Source organism: Xiphophorus maculatus, chromosome 15, assembly GCF_002775205.1.
Source record: "Xiphophorus maculatus strain JP 163 A chromosome 15, X_maculatus-5.0-male, whole genome shotgun sequence".
NCBI lineage: Eukaryota > Metazoa > Chordata > Actinopteri > Cyprinodontiformes > Poeciliidae > Xiphophorus > Xiphophorus maculatus.
In genome coordinates, this window is record NC_036457.1 from 20,499,509 (window position 1) to 20,523,630 (window position 24,122).

At 42.2% G+C, this 24,122-nt stretch overlaps 2 protein-coding genes across 3 annotated transcripts; one reads left to right on the forward strand and one right to left on the reverse strand.

Moving 5' to 3' along the window:
* Nucleotides 1-1,561: 1,561 nt before the first annotated feature.
* Nucleotides 1,562-11,586, reverse strand: mcm3 (minichromosome maintenance complex component 3). Its single transcript, XM_005812581.3, has 17 exons — nucleotides 10,251-11,586; nucleotides 9,824-9,936; nucleotides 9,162-9,370; nucleotides 8,532-8,662; nucleotides 8,216-8,454; nucleotides 7,360-7,468; nucleotides 7,133-7,286; nucleotides 6,223-6,354; nucleotides 5,922-6,130; nucleotides 5,672-5,846; nucleotides 5,470-5,596; nucleotides 4,700-4,850; nucleotides 4,113-4,253; nucleotides 3,913-4,022; nucleotides 2,972-3,045; nucleotides 2,658-2,760; nucleotides 1,562-2,566 (listed from the first exon to the last, which is right to left on the reverse strand). Exons 1-17 carry the CDS (start codon nucleotides 10,323-10,325, stop codon nucleotides 2,368-2,370), a joined length of 2,451 nt encoding a protein of 816 aa, XP_005812638.1. The 5' UTR covers nucleotides 10,326-11,586; the 3' UTR covers nucleotides 1,562-2,367.
* Nucleotides 11,587-12,044: 458 nt separating this feature from the next.
* Nucleotides 12,045-16,154, forward strand: LOC102227725 (membrane progestin receptor beta). Of its 2 annotated transcripts, XM_023347342.1 has the most exons (3): nucleotides 12,045-12,840; nucleotides 14,458-14,501; nucleotides 14,742-16,154. In XM_023347342.1, exon 3 carries the CDS (start codon nucleotides 14,765-14,767, stop codon nucleotides 15,833-15,835), a length of 1,071 nt encoding a protein of 356 aa, XP_023203110.1. In that variant the 5' UTR covers nucleotides 12,045-12,840; nucleotides 14,458-14,501; nucleotides 14,742-14,764; the 3' UTR covers nucleotides 15,836-16,154. The 2 variants fall into 2 exon arrangements, with proteins under 2 accessions (XP_023203110.1, XP_005812639.1); XM_005812582.2 differs by lacking the exon at nucleotides 14,458-14,501 and having other exon boundaries at nucleotides 12,047-12,840; nucleotides 14,742-16,153.
* Nucleotides 16,155-24,122: the final 7,968 nt, after the last annotated feature.

Genomic DNA, 24,122 nt, shown 5'->3' on the forward strand with positions numbered 1-24,122 from the left:
GTGATATAAATCACACTTTTTTATGTATGTTCAAATACAAAAGTTTTTCAAGAGCAGCATTTTTTTGTGGACCGAAAAGAGAATTAATACAGAGTCGTATCAGCATTTTCATTGTTGTCACAATAGTACAAAATTCAAAGTACACATCACCCTCCACTAAAAACAGCATCACAACAAAAAAGAAAATTATGTACAACATAAATCATGAAATCACTTTGAGACAAACCACAATGACATAAGGACCATTGTTGAACCATCGTGGACCGGCTGTTAACCATGAATAGTTTAAACCTCCAAACCTCAGATCTGAGAGAAACTACAAGGTCACTGAACTCCTGGGAAGCCAGACCTGTCAAACATTTAGAAATGAGTAATACATTTCAGAATTTAACAAAGTTGGTGAAGTTGGTCATATTCATTTTTCATGCAAACATGGTAATGATTAAATCTAACAAGTTTTCAGGCCGAATACAACTAAATTCAAAATGGCTTTGTTTATCCCAAAGGAAAATGAACTGCCATAACTCATACCATCCAGTTATCTGAATGCTTGCAATCTGAAGAAGACTCTGATTGAAGATGGCCATCACAAAGACCACCTGACCCAACAAACATTATGATATCGACCAAACATTAGAACATATCCAAAAATACAACAGGAGTATCATCATTACAATTTACAAAAAAAAAAAGGAGATCTTTGGAACATTTGTCCAGAGCAACGTTAGCATCATGCTAACAAGAGCAACAAAACCCATCTACAGCAGTTTTTGAACAGAAAAAGTAAACAACTTTTTTAAAAAAGCAGAACAATATGATAGCTAACATAAATAAAACAGAATAAGCAGCATGCAGGAGAAGCTGTAGCTTAGCGGCCATCTGTAAAATCCTCTGCATTGTCATTTAAGTGGAGAATTTCGTCTAAGCTTTCCTTTAGCTGTCAGCTTTTTCACCACAGCGATCCAAATTTTCAAATAACTTTCTATTACGGCCATTTTCTTCCTGTGCAATTCCGCTCGAAAAAAAAAAATTCGCTTCCGGTCTCTCTCTCTCCCCGCGACAAGGATTGTCTCCGGCCAATTTTCGACCTGGCCAATCAGTGAACAGAAAGACAAGAAGCGAAAAATGACGTAAATGTTCTGTTTTAGTATTGTAGTCTGGCTGTTGTTTCAGCAATGGCAATAGAGAAAATTCAACGAAGCCATCCAGTCTGTGCTGGCTAGGCTTTCAAATATTGAATTAGCATCGACGGCCCCCTCTTTGCACTTCTCCCTTTGTAGTTGACGATTGTTTACATCGGAGGCTATTTCCGGTAAGCTACATAGCGTCAAACTGGCGCATTACATACATAAGGGTAAGATTTAAAGCCTCCAAGAAGCAATAGTTTCTCAACAGCCGAGAGCCCAGATCCTCTATACAAAGCATGTAATTTTTTATTTTTTTTACCAGTCCTATTAAATTCAACAATCCTGATTGGCCAAATGTTTATTTTTCCCCTAGCAACCAGGAGCGCAATCAGTAGCTCTACATAAGACAAATGATAAGAGTCTGTTAGGGAAAATTCACTGTTGAATGAGTTATTTTAATCATTCATGCTTTGATTTTTTTTCCCCCAACCTCCTCATCTTGGAGTGCAGCGCCCCCTAAGGACCAGCCGCCACTGACTCATTTAGTTAATACAAAACAGATTTACTAATCTTTTAATCCAAGATTTTCATTTAACATCTGATCTGACATTGGACATATACAAAGTTTAAATTAAATAATACAATTTGCTCATTTGGTGCTAGTTTCCCTCACCATAACCTTGTGAGACCATTCATAACCATGGAACCTCTTTACATTTGTCATTTATCAACCACAGGCGTCAATGTATTTTATTGGGATTCATGAGATAAACACAAATTAGGGCAAATGTTACAGCACCATGTAGTGCAAATTTATTAAAGGATTTCAAGTCAAAATGGAGATCAAAATTTGGATTTCAAGCTGGGGCTCACTGGATGTTTCCGTCATTGACAGCGCAAGGCAGAAACTCAACTTATTCTGGCTGGAATAACGGACAAAGCTTGGTTCTACACAGGAACTGAGTTATAGCACACCAAAACATTTAATTTTATTTTTTATATCAGCTACATTTATTAAGAAACAAAAACACAAACTATTTACAGATTTTTAACAAAACTGGACTCCACATCATGTCTGTTTCACTGAATGCTGAATGAGAACACAGCGCTGTCCTGTCCAATGGTGACGGGGTGGGTACACCACAAAGACACAATAAAAAAATCCTCAGGACACGAACAGAAACAACCCAGTGTGTTTATGTCCATATTTAATTTGGTTTTGGGGAACACTCATCCTTCCTCAGATGAGGAAGATGATGTCGTCGGCCACCATGACCTGGTTGTCGTCCTGCATGCGGGCCAGGGCGGCACGGACCTCGGGCTCCGTGAAGCGGCTCTCCCGCTCTTTGTTGACCTCTTCCATGAGCTTCGTCATTTTCACAGACTGCGTGTGAGCCGACTGGAAAACGCCGAACAGAGACGACTTGAACTCCTTCAGCCTGGAAGAAGAGGTCAGGAGAAACCGTGATTGCAGACACATCATTAGGGCAAACTTCACATGAAGGAGCTGTAGAAACATCAGTGGCGTACCTCTCAGCTGAGAGTTCGGCGCCTTCAGCTTGTGACGTGGCCTCCATGGGTTCCTCCTCCGCCTGTTGCTGGGGTTTGGCTGGTTTTGGGGTGCCAGCTTGAACTATAAAATAAAGCTCAGAGTGAGACTTCAAACTGAAAATCTTGTGATTAGTGAATTCAGAGCACAACAGGAAGTATTTCCTACACATTTGGTGCAGAATAAGGTTAGAGAGGAGCCAGCCTGTGAGAAAGAGCTGGCTCATACTCTGAAAAATGAGGTTTTCAGTTCAGTCATTTAGAAAGCAATGTGGGACGATGAGACATCCGCTTACTCTGAGGGACATCTTGTTCTTCACTGAAGTCATATGGGCTGTAGGGCTCGCTACTCTGAGAGCCTTGGCGCCCCCTGCATGACACAAGGAAGAAATATCACTCATCTGAGCAACAAGCACCCCAACCTGTTGAACATTCTGGCATTTAGTCCAATCAAACTACTGTATCTTAAATGCCAGAGAATTGACTGAATTTTGTTGTAGGGAACCAGAATAAAGGGAACTGTATTCAGTTTGTTAACTACAAAAAATATTAAAAGTCACACCCCATTTCTCCTCTTGCCACAAAGTGTCCATAAAATCTCAATAGAAACATCCATATTTGTGGTTGCAACATTAAGAATTAAGGAAAATAAAAGGTATGAAAGCTTAATACGTCAAGCTTTGAGGCCCCCTGAGGACCTTTTCTGGCATATTCACCAAACCTTCTGAAGATCGTTGGACCTTAAGGGGCCAAATTCTGGTTAGAATGTGGTAGACCCCACTTTTTATAGTGGTAGGTTTACAGGTATGGTGTGAATCAGGTTTTGATTAAAGTTAGAAATATGCTGGTAATGGTTAGCCATAAATGTAGTTACTAAAATGAATGAAAGTCGATACAAAGTCAGAATATGAGTAAGTGTGTATGTGTGTGTTTGCTTTGCCATCATCATGAGGACTTACTGTTGACGAACAACCAACATTGTGGGGACAGTTGTAATTGTGAGGACACTTTGCCATATTGTGTGTACTTGCATATACAACATATAGAGAACCACTTTCACAATATTTACTAACAAATAAAGATTGTGGACAATTAGATCCTTTACCCTGTCCTCAGTTTTTTGCTGTTCTAATGAACTCTACTAGTCAGATTAACAAGTATGGTGTGAATTAAGTTTTAGCTAAGGTTAAAAATAAATGGACGTCAACACAAAGTTCAAGGATGTGTGTGTTGGTACCTCTTCCGAGTTCTTTGCGAGCGTTGACTGGGAGGCGCCTCTTCGCCGTCATCTTCCTCTGAGTCAGAGTCGCGCTCCTTCCTCGTGCGCTTCTTCTCCTTCTCCAGAACCTAAATGACAAAGGGCACAACAACAATGCAGCCAAGCTTTTTGGAAGTTCTTGATCCATTTCTGTTGGGAGTGCTTAACGGATGACAAACCTTCTTAAAGTAGGCGAACTGGACCAGCTCCACGGCAACCTCCGTGTCCTCCAGCTCCACCGCCTTGCTCATGCGGGCCTTGGCGTGCGCCGTGGAGAGGCGGATCAGGGTCTCTAGAGTACGGGCCGTCACAGGAGAGGTCTGGGCAGGGAAAGAGGAGGAGTCAGAGTTCTGGGGTGTTTTTCTTTTATTTTATTTTAAGAGTAACGTTTACAGTAATGTTAGGCGCCATATGCTAAAAATAAAATAGATTCTTTTAAATACTAAATTTGATTTCTCTCACTTTTTCTTAAAAAAAAAAATCGGAATGACAGGAAAAAAAAAAAGTAGAAAAAACGGCTTTAATTTCAATCGTCCCTTCTGTCTGTTGACTTGAATTTAAAGTCCAAATAAAAATTCACACCTTTCAAAAAAAGATGATACTCTGTGTGGGCTGACATCTATCTGAACTACGGAAACCCAAACTGTACATTGATGGGGAAGAAAAAAAAATAATACAGATTTTCTCAAATTAAAATTTTTTAAAACTGAAAATTTAATTGAAGAATAAAATCAATTTAGTTTGAAGGTTGATCTGAGTCGCTCACCCGGGCGACATCGGCCGCCAGCTGCTCCTGACTCCTCAGCCGGGAGTACTCCTCTGCGATGTGATTGGCTGCTTCCTCGGTCAGCACAGGGGTGATAATCTTAGCGACATGGATGTACTTCCTCATGAACTCCTTACTCAAAATTTTATCCCTGGAACAAAGCGAACATCTTATTGTTTGCACACCTCTTGCACTTCAGTCACTTCCTAAAACATTACTCAGGATGTCCTTAAAAACACTTCAATTCATAAACCTGAAATAAAGGCCTTGAAATGGTTTTAAAATACGTGAATCAGGTTCCATTTCATTTTGTATTTTCTATGTGGTTTGTTTTATATTTGAGTCGACAGATATTTTCATTCCGTTCGGACTCAAGGCAGTTAAGGCTACTGCTAACTAGCGTATATGTACATCTTATGTACATCAAAGGAATGTGCAAATCTAATGCCAGTTGACTGGACAATGTTCATATTTACCACTGAGTCACAGCTGTTGCGTGCCCTTTTGTACCAAAAATCTTGCCGATGTTATGAAAATACTGTCACCTCAATAAAATAATGGTGCAAGTCAATTTTTGCAAAAAGAAAAAATAAACCCACCTCTTTCTTTCCAAAAGGTCTTTTAAGCATTATTTTTAGGAGTGATGACAATATGCAATTTTCTCTTGTACATTTCTGTCATAATGCCGGTCTTAAATTCCAGGTATAATGGTCTCAAAAAGCCTTAAATTCGAGTTTGTGAGACTTGAAGAAACCATGTTAAAGCCTTACTTCTTCTTCTTGCTTCCGTGCAGCAGGTTGTTGTGTTTCTCGTAAATCTGCAGCTCCTCATGCTCCTCCGTCATGGCGTCCGGGTCATCCGTAGCCAGCACGTCCACCGACCCGCCCAGCGCCATGGCTGGATGCAAGAACAGTGTCAGAATATGGGGTCCCGACCGGGAGTGGCGGTCTTACAGCCGGTGATGTTCGGTACCTGCTCCCTCCTGCTCGCGGGGGTCGCGGTAACGGTGCATCCTCAGCACGTGGTCCGAGATCTCGCGGTCCTGCTCGGGGTCCATCTGGTCCAGCATAATGAAGAGCAGGTCGAAACGCGACAGCAGCGAGTCCTGCAGGCCGATGTTCTCCATGGGGGTTTTGTACTGGTCGTACTGTGGAGGAGACGGAGCAGGAAGGTGAGCGAAAGCGTTTCACCGCAGGACGCAGAGGCGCGGTTTTTAACTCACCCTGCCGTAGACCGGGTTGGCTGCTGCCAGCACGGAGCAGCGGGCGTTGAGCCGGGCGTGGATGCCAGCCTTGGCGATAGTGACCCGGCCCTGCTCCATCACTTCATGGATGGCCGTGCGGTCCATGTCAGACATCTTGTCGAACTCGTCGATGCACACCACGCCGCGGTCGGCCAGCACCATTGCACCCGCCTCCAGGCGCCGCTCTCCTGACGGAGGGAAAGAATCGATAGGCTGCCAGATTCAAAAGCAGAAGAACCAGTTTGTTTGGGCGGTGGGAGAGAAAGCGAGAGGACAGTACCGGTCTCCTGATCGGTGGTGACGGCAGCGGTCAGACCCACGCCGGAGGAGCCTCGGCCGGTGGTGGGGATGGCTCTGGGCGCCGTGTGGAGGACGTAGCGCAGCAGCTGGGATTTGGCCACCGATGGGTCGCCTGAAGGAGAGCAAACGTGAAGAGGAAATATTTTCCAAAAACGAACAAGGTATGTATTTGAATTCAAAATTCCTAGTGTGGAAATTTGCCATTTGGTTTTTACATAGATTTTTTTTTTTTTTAAACAAATATCTCAATTACAAAATAAAAATAAAATATCTCTATTTTCCTGTCAGATTTAAGACATTTCATCCACCTAGTTGGGTTTTATCATATGATTCTGCCACACAAATCAAAGCTCTCCCTGATTCAGCAGAAAGAAAAACAAACACCACACATTTCCCCACCACAGCTCAAGTCTACCACGTTAAAAATCTGGATCTAATACAGATTCACTTACAAAAATAAAAAATTCTGAATGGTTTTAGCTGTTAGCAACTGATCAATGACTTAAATAGTGACATCTCCAAAAAAAAACCTTATCTTAAATTTGAAACAATAAAAACCCAATTCCATACATAGAAGCCCTGATATTAACTCTGATATTATCAGGGCTTCCACATAACAAGGCCACATTTATTCCTCCTAAATTTATTGATGACTTTTGGTTGAAGTTACTAGTTTAGTCCACATGACTATTCCACTGAATCAAAAGTCAGCAATCTGAAACACAGAGATGGGAACTTGCATTCTTGCAAACATTTAGCACTCAAACATCCACAGTGGTTTAAAAAAAAAACTATAATTTTGCTAAATTCTGGAAAATTAGGTGCCATTCTGAGCTGGAAACTGCGCAGCCTCCCTCTGAACAGAATCATGGGGAATGCGGCTGAGGTACCGATGAGCAGGACGTTGATGTCTCCTCGGATACGCGTGCCGTTCTCCAGGACCTTCTCCACACCGCCCAGCAGCATGCAGAGGATGGCCTTCTTGATGTAGTCGTGGCCGTGGATGCTGGGCGCCAGCGAGCGGGCCAGCTGGTCAAACACATTCTGAAAGAGGAGGAGCCGACTCAGCGCCTTCACATACGTTTCCCCTTCAACGCCCGCCGGGTTTCATACTTACCACAGAGCGGATCCGGCTGAAGTTCCTGATCTTGGCCACGTCGTCGGCAGAGAACGACCGAGACACCTCTTTGCTCATCTGCTTCACGTGGCACGCTATCATGATGGTCCTGCAGGGGGCAGAGGCGAGACAAATACAACAACTTTGAATCAGTTGCTGATTACAAAATGCATTTTGCATGGTAATGATTAAAAAAAAAAAAGTCCCTGAGATAAATTTTTTTTCCATTTTCCATAGAGAAAATGGAAAATGGTATTCTGTCAATACCTGGAATATTGACAGAAGTTAAATTTGTTTTTGTCTTATTGTTCTCCTTCCTCTTTTACTATGTTGTGGCAACACATTTGTGTTAGTTCTTTTAATTTTAACACTTTCAATAAATGTGTGATTTAAAAAAAAAAAAAACGTAACTGGAGAAAAAACAAATTAAAAATTAAAATCACCCCTGCACTTGTACTGCCAAAAGATGATTCAGACAAAAAATAATAATAAATCACCTAATAAAAATAACCATTATTTTAGGAAGGTGACGGTGTACTGGGTCTGTACAGTGTGTTCTTATGAGCTGGTTTATTTTGACACTTTCAGTGTATGATAAAAAAAAATGTAAGGAAACAAAAAAAAACCCTATCCCCCAGAGCATCACTTGATGCCTCAACCTCAGCGTTGCACTCAAAGACCTGCTGTTTAAATACTGCGCTTGTTTGGCGCCCTCCGGTGGACAATTCAAACTTGTCCAACCAACTTGCGCCGGTCATATTCAAAACTTGCTGCAACCTGCAGAGACCCTGAATGAATCAATCTAATAATATAACCGCGTCAACATCCAGCCCGGTATTTCTCGCACCAGCCCCACCTGAACGTGCCGGAGGTGAATCCTCCCTTCTTCCCCGGCAGGCAGCGGTACGTTCCAATCACCTGCACCCGATCTCCCGGTTTGACCACGTCCACCAGGTCGTTGTCCAGGATGATGTCCACGGAGCGAGGCAGCTGGCCTGCCGGCGCCTTCTCCGGCATCTCCTGCACCGTGATGGTCTGGTGGTCCTTGTAGATGGACAGGCCGAATTCCGTCTCCAGAGGGTTGTTCTCCTCGTCCTGTCAGAACATTCACGATGAATATTCGGCGGGTTTTCGCCACAACGCTTCAGAAGGGACCTCCTTCGAGTGCGTACCTTAGTGGGGTAAATGGCGCTGGAGGGGAAGGCGTCCAACGAGGTCAGGTCTGTGTACTTCCTCTCCATCGTCTTCTTGGTGGCAGGACAGTAGTGGACGCTGCGCACCACTTTGGGACGAACCAGGGAACCTGGAATGTTCACGCAAACAATGAAAACACATGGAAATCTAACAAATCTGCAGGAATGTGCACAGATGACACTAGGTGGCGCTAAAGCAAAAGGGAAATAATTTAGCCATTTTATTAATCTTAAGAATTTAGCTAAATGCACTTTAAGGGGCAAGATTATGTAGAATGGACTTTTGTGAGCTTTAAATAATGCTCTAATGTCATTCCATCATCAAAGACGCACCACCAGTGTTGCCCTGATTCTTTTTCGCATGTTTGGGAAATCCTTCAATCTCCCGTGACAACCACTCAGCTGTTCAAAGAGCTCGGTTGAACAAACACTGCCTTCAAGGACACCAACACATATAGGTAAGTATCTGAAGGTATTCCATTTCAAATTCATCAAATTGTAACCATCGGTTTAATTTGGATAGTCTACTATTTTAACGAAAGATAAGACCAAGGTACGCATTTTCTTGTGCCAGCAGTCCCCACTGGAAATCGGAACGGCGAAACTCACACTTTGTGATGATGCCCTCCACACACACCATGCTGCCCAGCAGGCGGGAGGTCAGGGTGCGTGGGGAGACGTGCTTGGAGCCGAAGCTCCCCTCCAGGCCGATGAAGAACTCCTCGTGCTGCTTGGCGTAGGTGCCGTCCACCGAGGCCACCAGGTCCTTCAGAGCCCGCTGGAACGCCAGCAGCTCCTCGAACGCGTTGCTCATCAGTCTGAGGGACAGGAAGAGAGATTAGACAACTATCTTTATACCTAGAAAAAATGTTTTTACTGTGAAAAACAGGTCAGGCACAGTTGGATAACATGGCAGCCATTTATGAAGATACATTTCCAAGTCTTGCCAACTGGATTTAGGTCTAGACTTTGACTAGTCCATTCAAACATATGAATACACTTATCTAAACCTTTCCATTTTGTGGGTGTTTAGGGTTTTTATCCTGCTGGAAGGTAAAACCACCAAGCTAACTCCGGCTATGTTGCTTGTTCCCGTGGAAGAGATTTTCGGCCACAAGAGGCAGTAGAGAGCTACCTCCTTGAATACGCCAATCTAAAAAAAAGTTATTTACTTTCTCTGACTGAGAGATGCTTTTATTTGGTGTTAAAGGCTCAGATCATTTCATGTTTTGGTAATTAGCATTCAGATCCTGTGATCCTGCGTGTCTTACTTCGCAGCCCGGGTCTCGTTGCGCCTCCTCAGGTCGTTGACGTTCACGATGAGCCGGGCTTTATTCTCGCTGATCATATCCCGGACTTTGCTTTGGTAAATGCCCTGGTCTTGCTGCGATTTGAAGAAAAATAATAATAATTTGAAGAAAAAAAAACACCACACCCGGAAGTTAACGTTTGACGAAGCAGTGACATCTCTGTATAACGAAACTAAACTAAAAATAAAAATGCGCGTTGACGTTTGCATGAACTTCAACAAGATTATAAGAACCGCTGTTACTTTCAAGCTGAGAAATATGTTCTTTGTTTTCTGTTTTCCAAATTATTAGATTACATAATCAAGCCACATGCTTTTTTGTAACTGCAAATGAATGTCCTTTGTTGTTGATGTTTTTTAACGGGGCAGGGGGGGAAAGCGTCACTCACATCGTCGTCCAGAAAATCCAGGTAGTCCCTCTGAGCTTCCCTCATCTCCCGGTCATCTGTGGTGTCGGTTGCCATTTTCGTCCGATTAGTTACTTTCTTCTAAAAAAAAAGCTGCTAAACACTCGGAGCTGCTCTTCCGCGCTGCTGCTTGATCGACCGACCGAAAGCTTTTCGCGCCACTGCGTCCCGCGAGCGAATGAAGCGTGACACGCGATTGGTCCGACGCGACACGTCCTGTTTGCATACTCGCAGGGTCAACGTGAAGTTGTCCAATGGACAGCGTGACTCCGCCCTCGCGGAGAAGTGCCGCGAAAACGAGCAGGAAGAGGCGGGGCCGTTAGTGGGCGAGGGAACGACACGAAGAGTGTGCGTTTTTCATTTTGTCCAGGAGATGGCGACAAAAAAAGATTTTTTTTCACCCATCACAAGTCAACACTGGGACAAAACTAGCCACAAAGATTATATGAATGTACTGGTGGGCAAAGCAGTAGAATGAGCGTCATTACGTCCTCGCAGCGTCCGGGGTTCGATTCCCGACTACCTCTGTCCCCTTGTCTAAATGCCGCAAATAAAGGCAACTACTGCCACAAAATTTACCTGAAAAGACTGAAAACCTGAAAAAAAGAGAAGAAAATAAAAAATAAAATGAACATAAAAAGATCAATTAACACAACCTCTTCCAAAAGCACTTAGAATCAAACATACCAAAAAAAACAGTTCTGGACATCACAGTTTGAATGCATGATTAAATATTATAACCTATCGAAATATTAATGGAGTCCTTTGCCGCTGTGATATTCTATAGATTCTAATTGATGGATGAAGATCAATCCAGGGCATTCCCGGAAGAGAAGCTGCAAAACATGGAAACCAGGCCATCAGGATAACAACAATAAACATGCAGCCAGGGCTACAATGGGGTGGCTAAAACGAGAGCATTTTTATATTGTTAGAATGGCCTACTCAAAGGAAATATTTCAATCTAGCGAGAAAACTGGAAGATTGTTGGTCACAGACGCTGTCAATCCAATGTGACTGAGCTTGAGCTATTTTGGGAAGTGAATGCAGATGCCACACTACACCGATTGTTTTATTTGCAGAGGATTTTAAATCCATTTGTAATTTCCTTAGGCTCTTCAGTTATTCTCTACTTCGTGTTAGTTGAAAAATACCCCAAAAAGAAAAGTGCTAAGAGGAGTTTTGAAAACCTGTTTTTAGTTACGTTGCATAGAAAAATATCAAATTAAAAGAACTTAGCATTTCAATACATTGGAATACATCAGATGTGTTTCTGTCAGTAATTAAGTTAAAAAGAATTAAACTTACATGCTGCCCAGATTTATTACACACATGATTCAGGTTTTTCTTTCTTTTCTTTTGAGTTATTGCAGCAGAGCTTGCAGCTTTGTTATGCAGACATTTGTTTATTAAAACCCATTTGTTATTGATCTGATGGGATTTTCAAAATTTTCTGAAAAACTGAATTTCAGTTTATAATAATAATAATAATAATAATAACCATTATTATTATTATATTAATAACTATTATTATTATTAGTCATCAAATTGAACAGAAATAAACACCTGAAATGTATCCCTCACTCTATGGATTGAATCAATGGAGTAAAAAAAATATATAAGATAAGATAAGATTTATTTGTCATTGTCATCAACAGATTACAACGAGATTGAGATTTGCTCAACTAAGATATATATCTTACCACGAATTTTTGTCTAGTTTCTAGTGCAAATATGACTTGAAATAAGACAAAAATAAAAAAATAATAATTGCTTTTCAGCAAGACAGTTAAATTTGTTTTAATTCAATAATTCTTGAGTATAGATTTTTTTAAAAAGAAGAAGAATTAGTTTCACTGGCATATTCATTTCCCACTTATAACAAGACATTTTTCATGTTTTAAGCGAAAAATCTGTCAGCGGAGCCACTACGTTTTTATATATTCAAGAAAGACAAAAAAAAAAAAACATTTCTCTTGCTGAAAAGCTACTTTTACGTTATTATCATTTTTTCTCTTATGCCAAGTGTATTTGATTTAGAAACTAGACTAAAATAGTGGAGGAGCTACATTTTTAATGTTTTGACATTTTGTAAATGTAAGAACGAATCAAACAACTTACATTTAAATTAAAATGAAACATTTTTAGTGCATCATTTTTGAATTTGCAAACGCGTTGTTGCGACAGACAGGCGACCTGTCCAGGGTGACCCCCCGCCTCTCGCCCTGACCGTTCGCTGGAGACAGACACCAGCAGGCCTCGAAGGGGGCGCAGAAAATGGATGGATGGATAAAACGCCTTGTATTCATTTTTGGTTGCTAAGGCTCCCTGGAGGGCGTTCCTGGCCAGTCAAACCCCGCCCACACTGCCTGCTCTCCGGGGCTGCCGCTTCGGGTCAACCGCTGGGCTTTTCTGCCGGTTTCCTCCCGAACCGGACCTCCTCCTCGGCCCAACATGTAGGAGTCGTCTGGACGTGCAGGGAAGCGTGAACGGTCCTCTTCCCCACCGGCTGGTTGAAGGGACGCGAGAGTTCGGGAGAGCAGCAGGTGTCCGTCCTGTTCGGCAGCTGCAGGTAAAAAGTTGTTCCTCCTCCTTCTCAAAACCGCTTTATTCTTTTCTAACACAGATGATGCCGCCATGGAAGTCGTGTTTTCATGCACAAAAACCGCCGCACAAAGAGTCCAACATACAATGTTTCTTCTTGTGTATGATTGTAGGCGTTTATTTATTTGAATATCAATGAGGTCAACAAAGTCGACCGGCATTGAAGAGAACACGTGTAGTCTTAAAAAAAACACACACTTTTAAAAACAAATTTCTCACGGTAATTTGTGAATCCTCCAGATATCCTATGGTTTCTATGAAATCTCAAGGTCAGATGTGTGCTGTTCAGATTGTGTTGCCAAACAATTCAGAAGTCGAGGTAATGGCACACCCTTCAGCAGAAGCGACAGCTCCATTCACATGTAGCCAGTGACAACATTGGCGTTGGCTTGGATTCCTTCCAGTAGCTGTCATTAGAGGTGGGGATTCTTACAAGTCGGACCACATACCTCAGCTATTGTTGGGGACGCATGCAGGAGACTGTCTTCACCTTTGTTTGGACAGGGCACGACACCATGTGGGTTAGACGTGCCTCTACTAGAGGAATTTTAAGCACAGAAAGCAGGTGAGGTGAGGTGAACTGTATTTGTATAGCGATTTTTCACTGGATAAAACAATATGGTGGTTAACAGCAACGCAACCATAAAACAAAACCGATATCTAACATGTCTCTAACGGACCTACCACGTCTGGTTTTAGAACGAGTTCATGGAAAAGCCTTTGGCCAGACAGTCTCAAACCACAAGATATGGCTCTAAATAGTCGGTGATATAGCGTGACCACACAAGGCTCTGAAAGTAAAGACCAAAAATTCAAAATGAATCCTACTACGTACCGGTAGACAATCTGAAGACATCAAACGACAAGACGAGAAGAAATAAAAGCGTGAATTATCATTTCTAATTTAACTTTACATGCCAAAGTTCAAAGCTTTGAAATATTTCTTTGCTGAAAGAAGTAGTTTCTGGTTAAACCAGGAGAGTGGAACTCCAATGACGATGTGGAATCAAAGATGATGCCAAGGCTGGGAATGACAGAGGAGGCCAGCACACCAAGAAATTGTCTGATTTCCATTATTTAGTTCTCAGAGGAGAAAAGTGTTTCTACCTGTTTAAGACGACTGACGAAGTTTATCAAGCAGGACAAATTTAGATATTCAGTAGACTTAAAAGAACAACACACCTGAATATCATCAGCATATAAATGGTGAGACACGTTAGGGAACTGCCTGATCATCTTGCCTAAGATGTATAAAAGAAAGAGAAGATGTTCCAAAACTAAGCCCTGTGATACCACACAAGACAGTTCTTCCAGGAAGGTAGGATTTAAACCGTTCGAGCCACGTCAGACAGGCTATGTGACGTAGTTGGACCATCAATCGAGATGCTGTGATCAACATTGACAAAGAATTATTCCAAACAAAATGTAGTTCTATGTTCAGTCCAAACAATAAAGCTTGAAGCCTTTTGTGTTCGTAGTTATAACATGAACTGCTTCTCAATCATTCATCACTTATTACAACAAAAAAAAAACAGGGTGTCATGCATCAGTTAGCATATTGATGATGTCATGTACATGCTTCCAGATCTGAAAACACACTCCACTGACCCCATGCTCTCACTTTTGAGGGTAAGTAACACTTAGTAGAGCACTGTTCTCACTTTTAAGTTCTTTCCTGTATGTGAAAACATTAAGTTCAAAGATTTCCATAAAATTGATGCCACTCATGAATGTGCCCCTTTGAAAAAAATAATTAAAATTAGCTTAACAGAAACTGTCTTATGCACAAAAGGTTCAGTATAAAGCATCCAGTGCTAAACAGTGTAGAATCCAGAAATCCTTTACTAACTCTTTTTCCTTCATCCACAGGGTTAAGGTAACAATCAGAAGTCATGTCGGCTGACATTCTGCAGGGGTTCAGCACCTTGACGCCGAGCGTCAAGCAACTCAGCCGACTCCTTCGCCTCTCTGACCTCCTCCCTTCCTCCCTGCCATCACCTTGCCCCACCGTTGCTGCCTCCCAGGTCCCCGCTCTGTTCCGAGAGCCCTACATCCTGTCGGGCTACCGCCCCATCCAGCAAGACTGGCGCTGCTACCTCCTGAGCCTCTTCCAGCGTCACAATGAAACCCTGAATGTGTGGACTCACTTGCTCGCAGCTCCAGCACTGCTGCTTCTCTGGTGGGCCAACGTGGGCGCCCTGGGGTACACCTTGGATGCAGCCTCCCTGCCTCTCGCCCTCTTCATGGTGTCTTCTCTCACATATCTGTGCCTCAGCGTGGCAGCTCACCTCCTGCAGTCTCATTCTGAGCGTGCGCACTACTACTTCTTCTTTTTGGACTACGTGGGTGTGGCGGTGTACCAGTACGGCTGCTCACTCGGCCATTACTTCTACTCCTCTGAGCCAGCGTGGAGAGACAGCATTGGGTTGATGTTTCTGCCCGGTGCTGCCTTCTTTGGGTGGCTCTCCTGCGCCGGCTGCTGTTTTGCGAAGGCCAGGTACAGGCGGCCGTATCCGCTGCAGCGTAAAATCTGCCAGCTGATCCCCACCAGCCTGGCCTACGCGCTAGATATTAGCCCCATAGCCCACCGTCTGCTCACCGTCCCCTGGTCACAGGAGACCTCCCTCCCCTTTCACGCCCTGCAGATTGGCTCATTCATTTTGGCTGCCTTCTTCTTCTCCTGTCCAATTCCGGAGCGTTTTTTCCCCGGCCGCTGTGACTTTGTGGGCCAGGGTCATCAGGTGTTCCACCTGTTCCTGTCCCTGTGCACCGTGTTCCAGCTGGAGGCTTTGTTTCTGGACCACGCCAGGCGACGGGACGCAGTGCTGGGTGTGTTTGGAGAACAGCAGCTGTGGTGGGCTTGTGTGTCCTTCCCCTGTCTCTTCATGTGTTGCGTCCTCACAGCTCTTATAGCCATGAGGCACATGAGCAAAATACTTCAACATGTAGAGAAGAAAAAGTGACCTTTTTTTTGCGTGTGCAGAAAGAGGGCTGGGCTCAGTGATTTGTAATAGTATTCAATCAGATGCGACTTTTAATTTGTGTATTTAACAGCCTGTCTCTCTGAAGAGTGTGATTACTTTTAATATCTAAACAATAAAGCCAGCTTTAACGGAATCTGTGCTGGTCCATTTATCGGGTCATCTGAAAATTCCTGAAGGGTTTAATTACTAAAAGAATTGCTTGGCTCAGTTTACCTCATAATTAGCTAAGTATGGCTCAGCCAAATTTTCAACAGTGGACAATGCTCCCACTGTAATGGTTCTTGTACCAGATTGACCTAACCCCCAAAATAACTTAGATTCATATGCACATTCACTTGAAACCAGATGTTTACTTACACTGAATAAAAAGACACATCCACCTTTTTTTCTCACTGTCTGAAGTTATATCGGATCAACCTTTAGTCTGATTTAAGTTAAAATTTGGAAGATTATTTGGCTGGATGCTTACGGTCATTGCCCATTTGGAAGACCAATGTCCACCCAAGCTTTAACTTCCTGGTTGACGTCTTTCGATGTTGCTTCAATATCTCCAAATAATGTTCTTTTCTCATGACGCCATCTGTGTTTTGGTGCATGATATGAAGTACCTCCTGCAGCCGTTGTGATGATGTTCCCAGGCTTATAAGGGAGTTACATCGTTACGTCTCCTTCCAAATGTGACACTGGTCATCATGGCCAAACAGTTCCACTTTAGTTTCATCACCTTGCATAGACGGGTGTCTTCCTTTCCAGATCAAGTCCAGTCAGCTGAATTACCACAGGTCTACTCCATTTAAGTTGTGGAAACATATATATTTTGAGCTTCATTGGCAAATCCTTTGAATACTTGTGTAAACGTTCATTCTTGGTTGAGTTTTGCAAAACACACAAAAATTATACATTGTCATAGTGTTGTACTGGAGTGTTGAATTTTGAGAAAAGAAATTGAATTTAAAACAATTTGGAATAAGTTTGCAACATCAAAAGTGAAGCGCTGAGAGTACTTTCCATTTGCACTGTATATCTGGTAAATCATTTCTGTCTTTATCCTCTTATCTTACCAAGTATTTTTGTCTAGTTTCTAGTGCAAATAGAAACTAGACACTTGGAAAAAAGACAAAACTAACTTTTCAGGAAGAAACAGGAGCTTGATTCAAGTAAATAATTCCTTAATTAGGATGAAAAAGTACTTATGGGAAAAATGTCTTGTTATAAGTGAAATAATCTGCCAATGGAACAAGTACTTTTTGCTCAATATTAAGGAATTAACTTAAAATAAGCTCCTATATCTCGCTGAAAAGTTACTTGTAAGTTAGTTTTGTTTCATGTCAAGTGTACTAAGATGTTTGCACTAGAAACCAAGCAAAAATACTTAAGATCCACAAGATGATGCCTTTTAAGAATTCTTGATTACACGCTCTGAAAGTGGGAGAGAAAATGAACTCCACAGCATAACAGAACCTCCTCTATACGTACTAATGAACATTGAGGTGCTTTTCTGTGTATTCTTTAGGTTTCGCACCAAACACGGCCGAAAAGCTCAACCAGTCTCTCACTAAAAGCAAATGGTTCCAGCTGCAGCACCTGCAGCATTTAGCATTTAACAAACTCCCGCTTTACATTTGTGCGATGGTAACTTTTGTTTTCATACATCACTCCCAGTTTGGATTGTTGTCATGGAGACTTGGTAACCCCAAGATACCACTCTTTGCTGCAGTTCGCCAACAATGAACTGTGGAGAATCCCTGCTCACTCCATATGGTGCCAAGATAAAATGGGTCTGTGTTCCAGCCTAGTGGCCGGTGGCTAAAAGGAATGACCGTCTGTGCCAAGCCATGTTTATACCCCAGGGAAAGAGGAAGTCAGGCATTACTAATTAGAAATTTAAAATCAGCAAATAAAAACAAAGTACAATTTAAGTGTTCTTCACTTACATTAAACGGCCCAAGCTTGAGACAAACAGTCAAATAAACCAGCTCACATAGGGTAAAAGGGGTGAGTAAGGAAGGGGAGGGTTTTGCTATTATTGTATATACATTTCATGAAACTGGCTTATCCAAGTGGGTAGCATTGGCCAAACTTTTAATACTGCCTTGCTCTTGTTGCCACAAGCAGAAGAAAGTACAGAGTGAGAGAGCAAATCTGGATTATTGCGTTCAGCAAAGTGGCCAAACCAGAATCTGGGGTTTAGACGAACAAAGGGCCTCATTTATCCTAAATGCAGACGGATTGAAGGCTCATCGGCATATCGACCCTTCAAGAAGGGGAAATGCCCGACCCGACCGGGCTTCTAAAAAAATGTGTGGGCAGGAAAGGTCACCCGGGTCACGCACTTTCTTGCATTGTGCAACAAGAAAGCAAGGCAAGCATATTCACTCCTCTGAGGATCTTGACATTCTGTCCTGTTACATGAACCTTGAGCGCTCACGTACTGATGTAAAACAGAGGAAGATCTTAGTTACCTTGTCAGCCTACAGCAAAATGGGCTGACTGGCTGTCTGTGTGGTTCTACCAGGTGTTTGCTTGGTGGGATTTTCTGTCTCTTAAGCCACCCTGACATAGGAGCCACACCTTTAGTTCCCAGTATGTGGAGTAAATTCTGTGGTGACCCAAGGATCAGAACTCCTTCCAAAGAAAACACCTTGATTGAGGGATGTCACTAAAGTGTGTCAGTGTCGTGCGTTTTGATTTACCACTGACGCCACATGTGTGAAATATTCTTATTTGAAGCCTTTGTTTAGAATCTTTCCCTGGGCTACGTGTGTCTTTGCGCAACCTTATGAATTCACATGTGCAGTTGTGTAAACTTTGGAGGAAGTTAGTTGTTTCTGCTGCTTTTGTTCCCAACAAACTGGCTGCGTTATGTTTTACCTGTAAATATCAGATTTCACGTTGAGCAAATTCTAAGTAGCGCTTTATTAATAAATGGGCTTTTACTTGAGATTTAAAGGGTTCAACATTAATTGAGGTTTTCCTGGAGTGGCCGAATGAACCCTGTGGATTCAAGCAGTGATCCTATTTTCCTCTGCCAGGTTAAACAAAGAGAAATTATTTGTTAGCTGGTTTCCTGTTTGCACAAATCAGGCTTTCGGGACAGCAGTCCAAATATGTGAAACTGGCCATGATTTTCCTCCATATCCTGTGTTGTGGGAGAGTGGCTGCTGATTTTCCTTTGCACTCACAAACATTGTTCAGACATCACTCAGACATGGGTTGTATCTTCAGCAAATTATATAATAGTGAAAAGATGAGTGTTCGTGAGTGAGTGTGAGTGAGTGTGTGTGTGTGGGGGGGAACCAGTGCACCAATAAACACAAAATCAATACACAAACATTATATTACAGCAAGCATTTTGTGGTTGATTGGTCACAAAACAACCACAAACTTGTGAACGTGGTTTTCATTAGTTTTTCTGCCTCATATGCACATACACTAAGTTATTGAAAAAATGTAGGGTCAGGACTCAGGTTCCTCTACTAGCCTGTATCTTGATGGTTCAGCTACATATGTTCAAATTCTTCTTAAGGCCTTTTCTCCTGAAATTCATCCCAACTTCACTTTCTTTAGCTAGGCTAATGTTTGGTGAAACCGCGTCCTGCCAAAAGTCACCTCTAGCAGCGCGAACACTAGAATGATTGACACTGCTGAGACCTTCTTCCTGGTTGTTTCTGCAGATGGCAGTAGGACCACAAGGAGGCACCAACGGAGCTTCATCTGTCTGATATTCTACCGTCAGCACACAGTGACATTTTTCAGAAATATGTAAAAAAAAAAAAAAAAACATTCATTATTTTTATTTTGTTTTTTATAGAAGTTACCTACTGAACCTTTACACAGTGGAATATTAAAAAAATTTAAAACAGAATTGAGCGGCATCTAAACAAGCAGCTTTTATCACACCAAGCATTTTGTAGTGGAGACTCTGGACGCCATCATCAAGTCAGAGTCTTGTGAACTTTTCAGGTTTATGGAGGAAAGCAGAAAAAAGTGAGTGAAAGGTCAGATTTGAGTTGGTGGTATGCAGCTGGAGGCTTCTGCTTACATGGCCTCTTCCTTAAGAAAAAGGAAGTCTGTCTGCAGACAGGACAATTTTGTATCTGGCCACTGTGTTGGTCTGTAGGGGTCTTCTTTCAAACTTTAAAACCTTCTATGTCGATACCTGTCTGGAAAGATGTTAGTTTAGTATTGCTCTCACTTAAATGTCACAAATACTGACATTGATGTGCATTACACCAAAAGCTTCCTTTTTTTATTGTTTGTCCGTCATATAACGTCCTTCTCTGTTGTTTTTCTTTCTACGCTGGTATGAAGAAAGTTCCATTTTCAACTGCAGTAAGTTGAGTTTGAGAAAAAAACAAAAAAGGAAATAATCTGAATGTAAATTCAAACACGGCTGAAGAAATTCTTAAACATTTCCTTTCCTAGTTTTACAGATCAGTCCTAAATTTTGTGAAAACTCAACATAAACGACATAAAAACTCTATTCTAGTAACTTCTGCTGGAAGTGTCTTTTTCTGCCGAGTTAGGAAATAGCAGAAAAGGGTCCACATGCCTGGCATACTTGTGCAGGAGTGGCTCGAGTTATTCACTCTACTACTGTAGTCAGGTGGCGGGTCACCTAATACACCCACAGAGCAACAAAAAGAAAACCCTGCGCACGTTTATGTGCAGAAGAGTCTCCCCGATCTCACCATAACACGACGTCACCTGGTATTTATCAGCGACAGATGCCGGAATTTTTTTAATCGATCACTTTTGGAGGACGGCGCTGAAACGGCTCTAATCCAATCAGACCCGGGTTCCACTCCACGTCCCGCTCCAGAACAAAGGTCCCTTTTTTTGTCTGTAATGCCTTCCTTGTGAGAATAATTTCAGCAGCTCGACTTCCTCCGTCAGAAAGGGGGAGAAAAAGAAACCAACCGCAAAGAATTTTGAATGTCTTTACTGAAAATTTAGAAGAGCCTTTTCACATAAAAGTGACGTAAATGTGTGAAAACGGGTAACGACATGGGTTGGAGCTCTGACTCCAGTCCCCCGAAACTCACAATGATCTAAAAAGGCTGCAGTTATCTCTGCCTCTTGTTGACCTTTTTCTCCTCCACTTTTTCCTTCCACTTAACTTTCCATTTACGTGATTAGACACATTTTTCTTTCTTTCAACGTTGATTCTCTTTAGCAATGACGTGTTGTGGCTTGCGCTCCTCGTAGAGCACAAGTGTCAAACGAAAGGCGTGCGGGCCACATCCGGCCCGCCACAGCTGTTCACGTGGTCCAGATATTATTTTACCAATCTAATCAGATCTGTGTTTATTTGTGTTGCGGAAAAATTATGTTCAGTGTGAAAGGATGTTCAGAGATACAGAGACTATGCTTTGACAGTGTGTTGTATCTATAGATTTCTAGATTAAAAATCATTTTCTATTGGTCATATCGTATGTAATATTCACATTTTTCTGAGAAACTGATGGTTTAACAGTTATCATTAAAATAAATAGAAACAAGCGCATAAAATACAACACTGTGGTTTTATATAACTTCATTTAGTTAAAATTACTTAATGAAATAAACTTTTTGATTTCACTTTTATTTGAGCCCTTTTGCTGCAAACATACTTTATATATGAACATGTGTTACATCTGAGACAGCGAATGGCATGATGAAAACAACGCCATACTGTTATTATTATTTTAATAAAATGTTTATTTCAAGCAAGTAAAATGTCAGAGAAAAAATAAAATAATTGAGAAAACAAAATATATATATATCACAATATTAAAACATAGAAAACCTCCATAGCCAGTTTTGAAAAGGAGTGAGAGAGAGCTTACCTCTTGTCTCACATTAAACATATTGATCTTATTTTTACTCATGTCACAAATTCCAAATTTCATCTATACAATAAATGTATTATTAGGCAGTCTACACCATGCTTACTATCTACAGTCTCCCGTAAGATTATCCATACAGCTACGTTCATCTTTACCAAAACAACCTAAATCAAAATCTCTTCCTGGTTTTTTTGTATTGTTTTGGTTTTTTTCCTGCAGTGCTGTTACCTGCTGCTAGGGGGAGGTGTTGTGTGAGTTAGTGTGTGTTCATTTTTTTCTGAGCGCTCCTATGCACTAAATCAACATATTTTCATAAAGCAACACCATGCACGTGGGTTAGCATCTAGCAGCCGAGTCACCTTACTGCTTCTCCTTTAGAACTTAATACTTCAGCCAGCTGAAATATTCCATTGATCGGCCTGTAACGTAACTGTGCCAGAAATGTTTGGCATGACAAAGAAAAAGGCGCATTCCTGCATTCCTTGGGGCCCCGCCGGCATGACACGGCACCAAGGCATCCATCCGTCTGTGGATGCAATTGAGGTGTGATGGCGCACAGCGACCTCTGGGCTCCTGTCAGCACCTCCTTCGCAGCAGACAGGATGCCAGCGAGCACAGTCCCTCCCTAACCTGAGCGCTGAGGGCCGGGAGGCACTTAAAGCTGGGCAGGTGCTTGACTGACACACAGTCGGTGGAACAGCTGCGCCTGAGCTTCAGCACAACCGAGCCGAAAACAATGTAAGTTAGTTGAATTTATTTATTTATTTATTATGATTTTTGTTTTTGTATGTTTGGTCATTTACTTGTTCTTTAAAAAGCTATCTGCTAAGTTTTGGCCTTCAAAGTGTCAAATTTTTACCTTAAATTTACATGAAATTTGTTTTTTGTTTTTTTTTTTGTAGATTGGGAACTACTAAAAAGTCTACTATTGTATACAGTCCTCTGGACTAGCGGATAAGCTAATTTTTCTTTAGGAACAAAGTTTTTAAAAAAAGCTTAATATGCTTGTATTATATGGCATTAGTGTGAACTTGACGGATAAAACATAACTTTAGATATTTAGACATGACCTTGGCCTGTTTTTGCTTGGCAAACTGACATTGTTCTGCCGTGTCGGTGACAGACGATGGCCCCGATAGGGATGGATGGCGTTATGATCTGGGTTTCATCCCCGGAAGTGGCCATCATCTCTTCAGTCGCCTTCCTCGTGCTCAGCATCACTCTTCTCGCCCTCTGTACCAATTGCAACAGGTGAGAGGACACAGACTTTATTTTATTTCTTTATTTTAAAGTAAATTCAGCTTCAGTCAGTTTTTGTTAAGTCAAGTCTGGTTTCCCCTGGTTCCATGTTAAATAAACGGGACTCATTAAGTCCAGGCTTTGCTGCTACGTCGCGCCGCTGGAATTTCCGGAATTGAAGCGGCGTCAGCGAATAAACGATTAATTGAGGCCAAGAAGTTTCTGTTTGGGGCGGCACGCATTTCTGGTGATTCACGTTGTCTGTTCCGAAAGGGCTTCATAATTCTCATCCCGTTTGTGTGGAAGCACGACAGAGAGAGAGACTCGTCCGACCTGACAGGTGGTTTTGGATGAAGGGCGTCGCCGGGTTGTGGAGGAAGCATCATGGACGGGGTAACCGGGCCAAACGGGTTGGGCTTGAAGCCACCATTGTCCTGATTGGATCTGTGTGTGTAATTGTGAGAGTTGCGCAAGCCTCACACACATCTGTGTACATCCACGTGTTTCTTTGAATTAGTGTCAAAGCAACAAGTGAGAGTGACAAAGCGGAAGAAAATATTGAATGCTATTTTTTTCCTGCCTCGTGTTCCTGAATATTCTGCTGACTGGTGTCTTTTTTTAAAGAAAAGAATTGTTATCTTATCAACTGATTGAAATATGTTGTAAAAACGCAGAGTGTCTATTCAGTTGACGCCAAAACCCTGTTAGTATTGTGGAGTTATTTAACCGAAAAGACATAAGGCACATCCTACGCAGTGAGGTTTTGTTAAAAGACATTATAAGCCATATTTAATATCTCCACCCCAGAACATAACTCACTTGGCATCGCCATTCGTTGTGAACCTAGATTAGCCCGAAGCTAATGGCTAATCCAGGGGAGAACAAGACCAGTACGGGCTTCTTTTATTTGAAATCAACTCCTCCTTTAAAAACATCGCAGCGTTATCAATAAGATTTTATGAACCAATAAACTGTTGCACTGGGTGGTCAATCTTTATTTTACCCCTCCAGGGGGTCTTTTTTGTGGGCTCTAGTGTCCCTTATGTGACAGTGGGCTGACAGGAAACAGGGAAGGAGAGGGGGGAAGACATGCGGCAAATGTCGTCGGGTCTGGGAGTCGAACCCACGACGGCCTCGTCGAGGACTCAAGGCCTCCAAATACGGGTCGCGCTAACCACTACGCCACCACGGCACGCCCC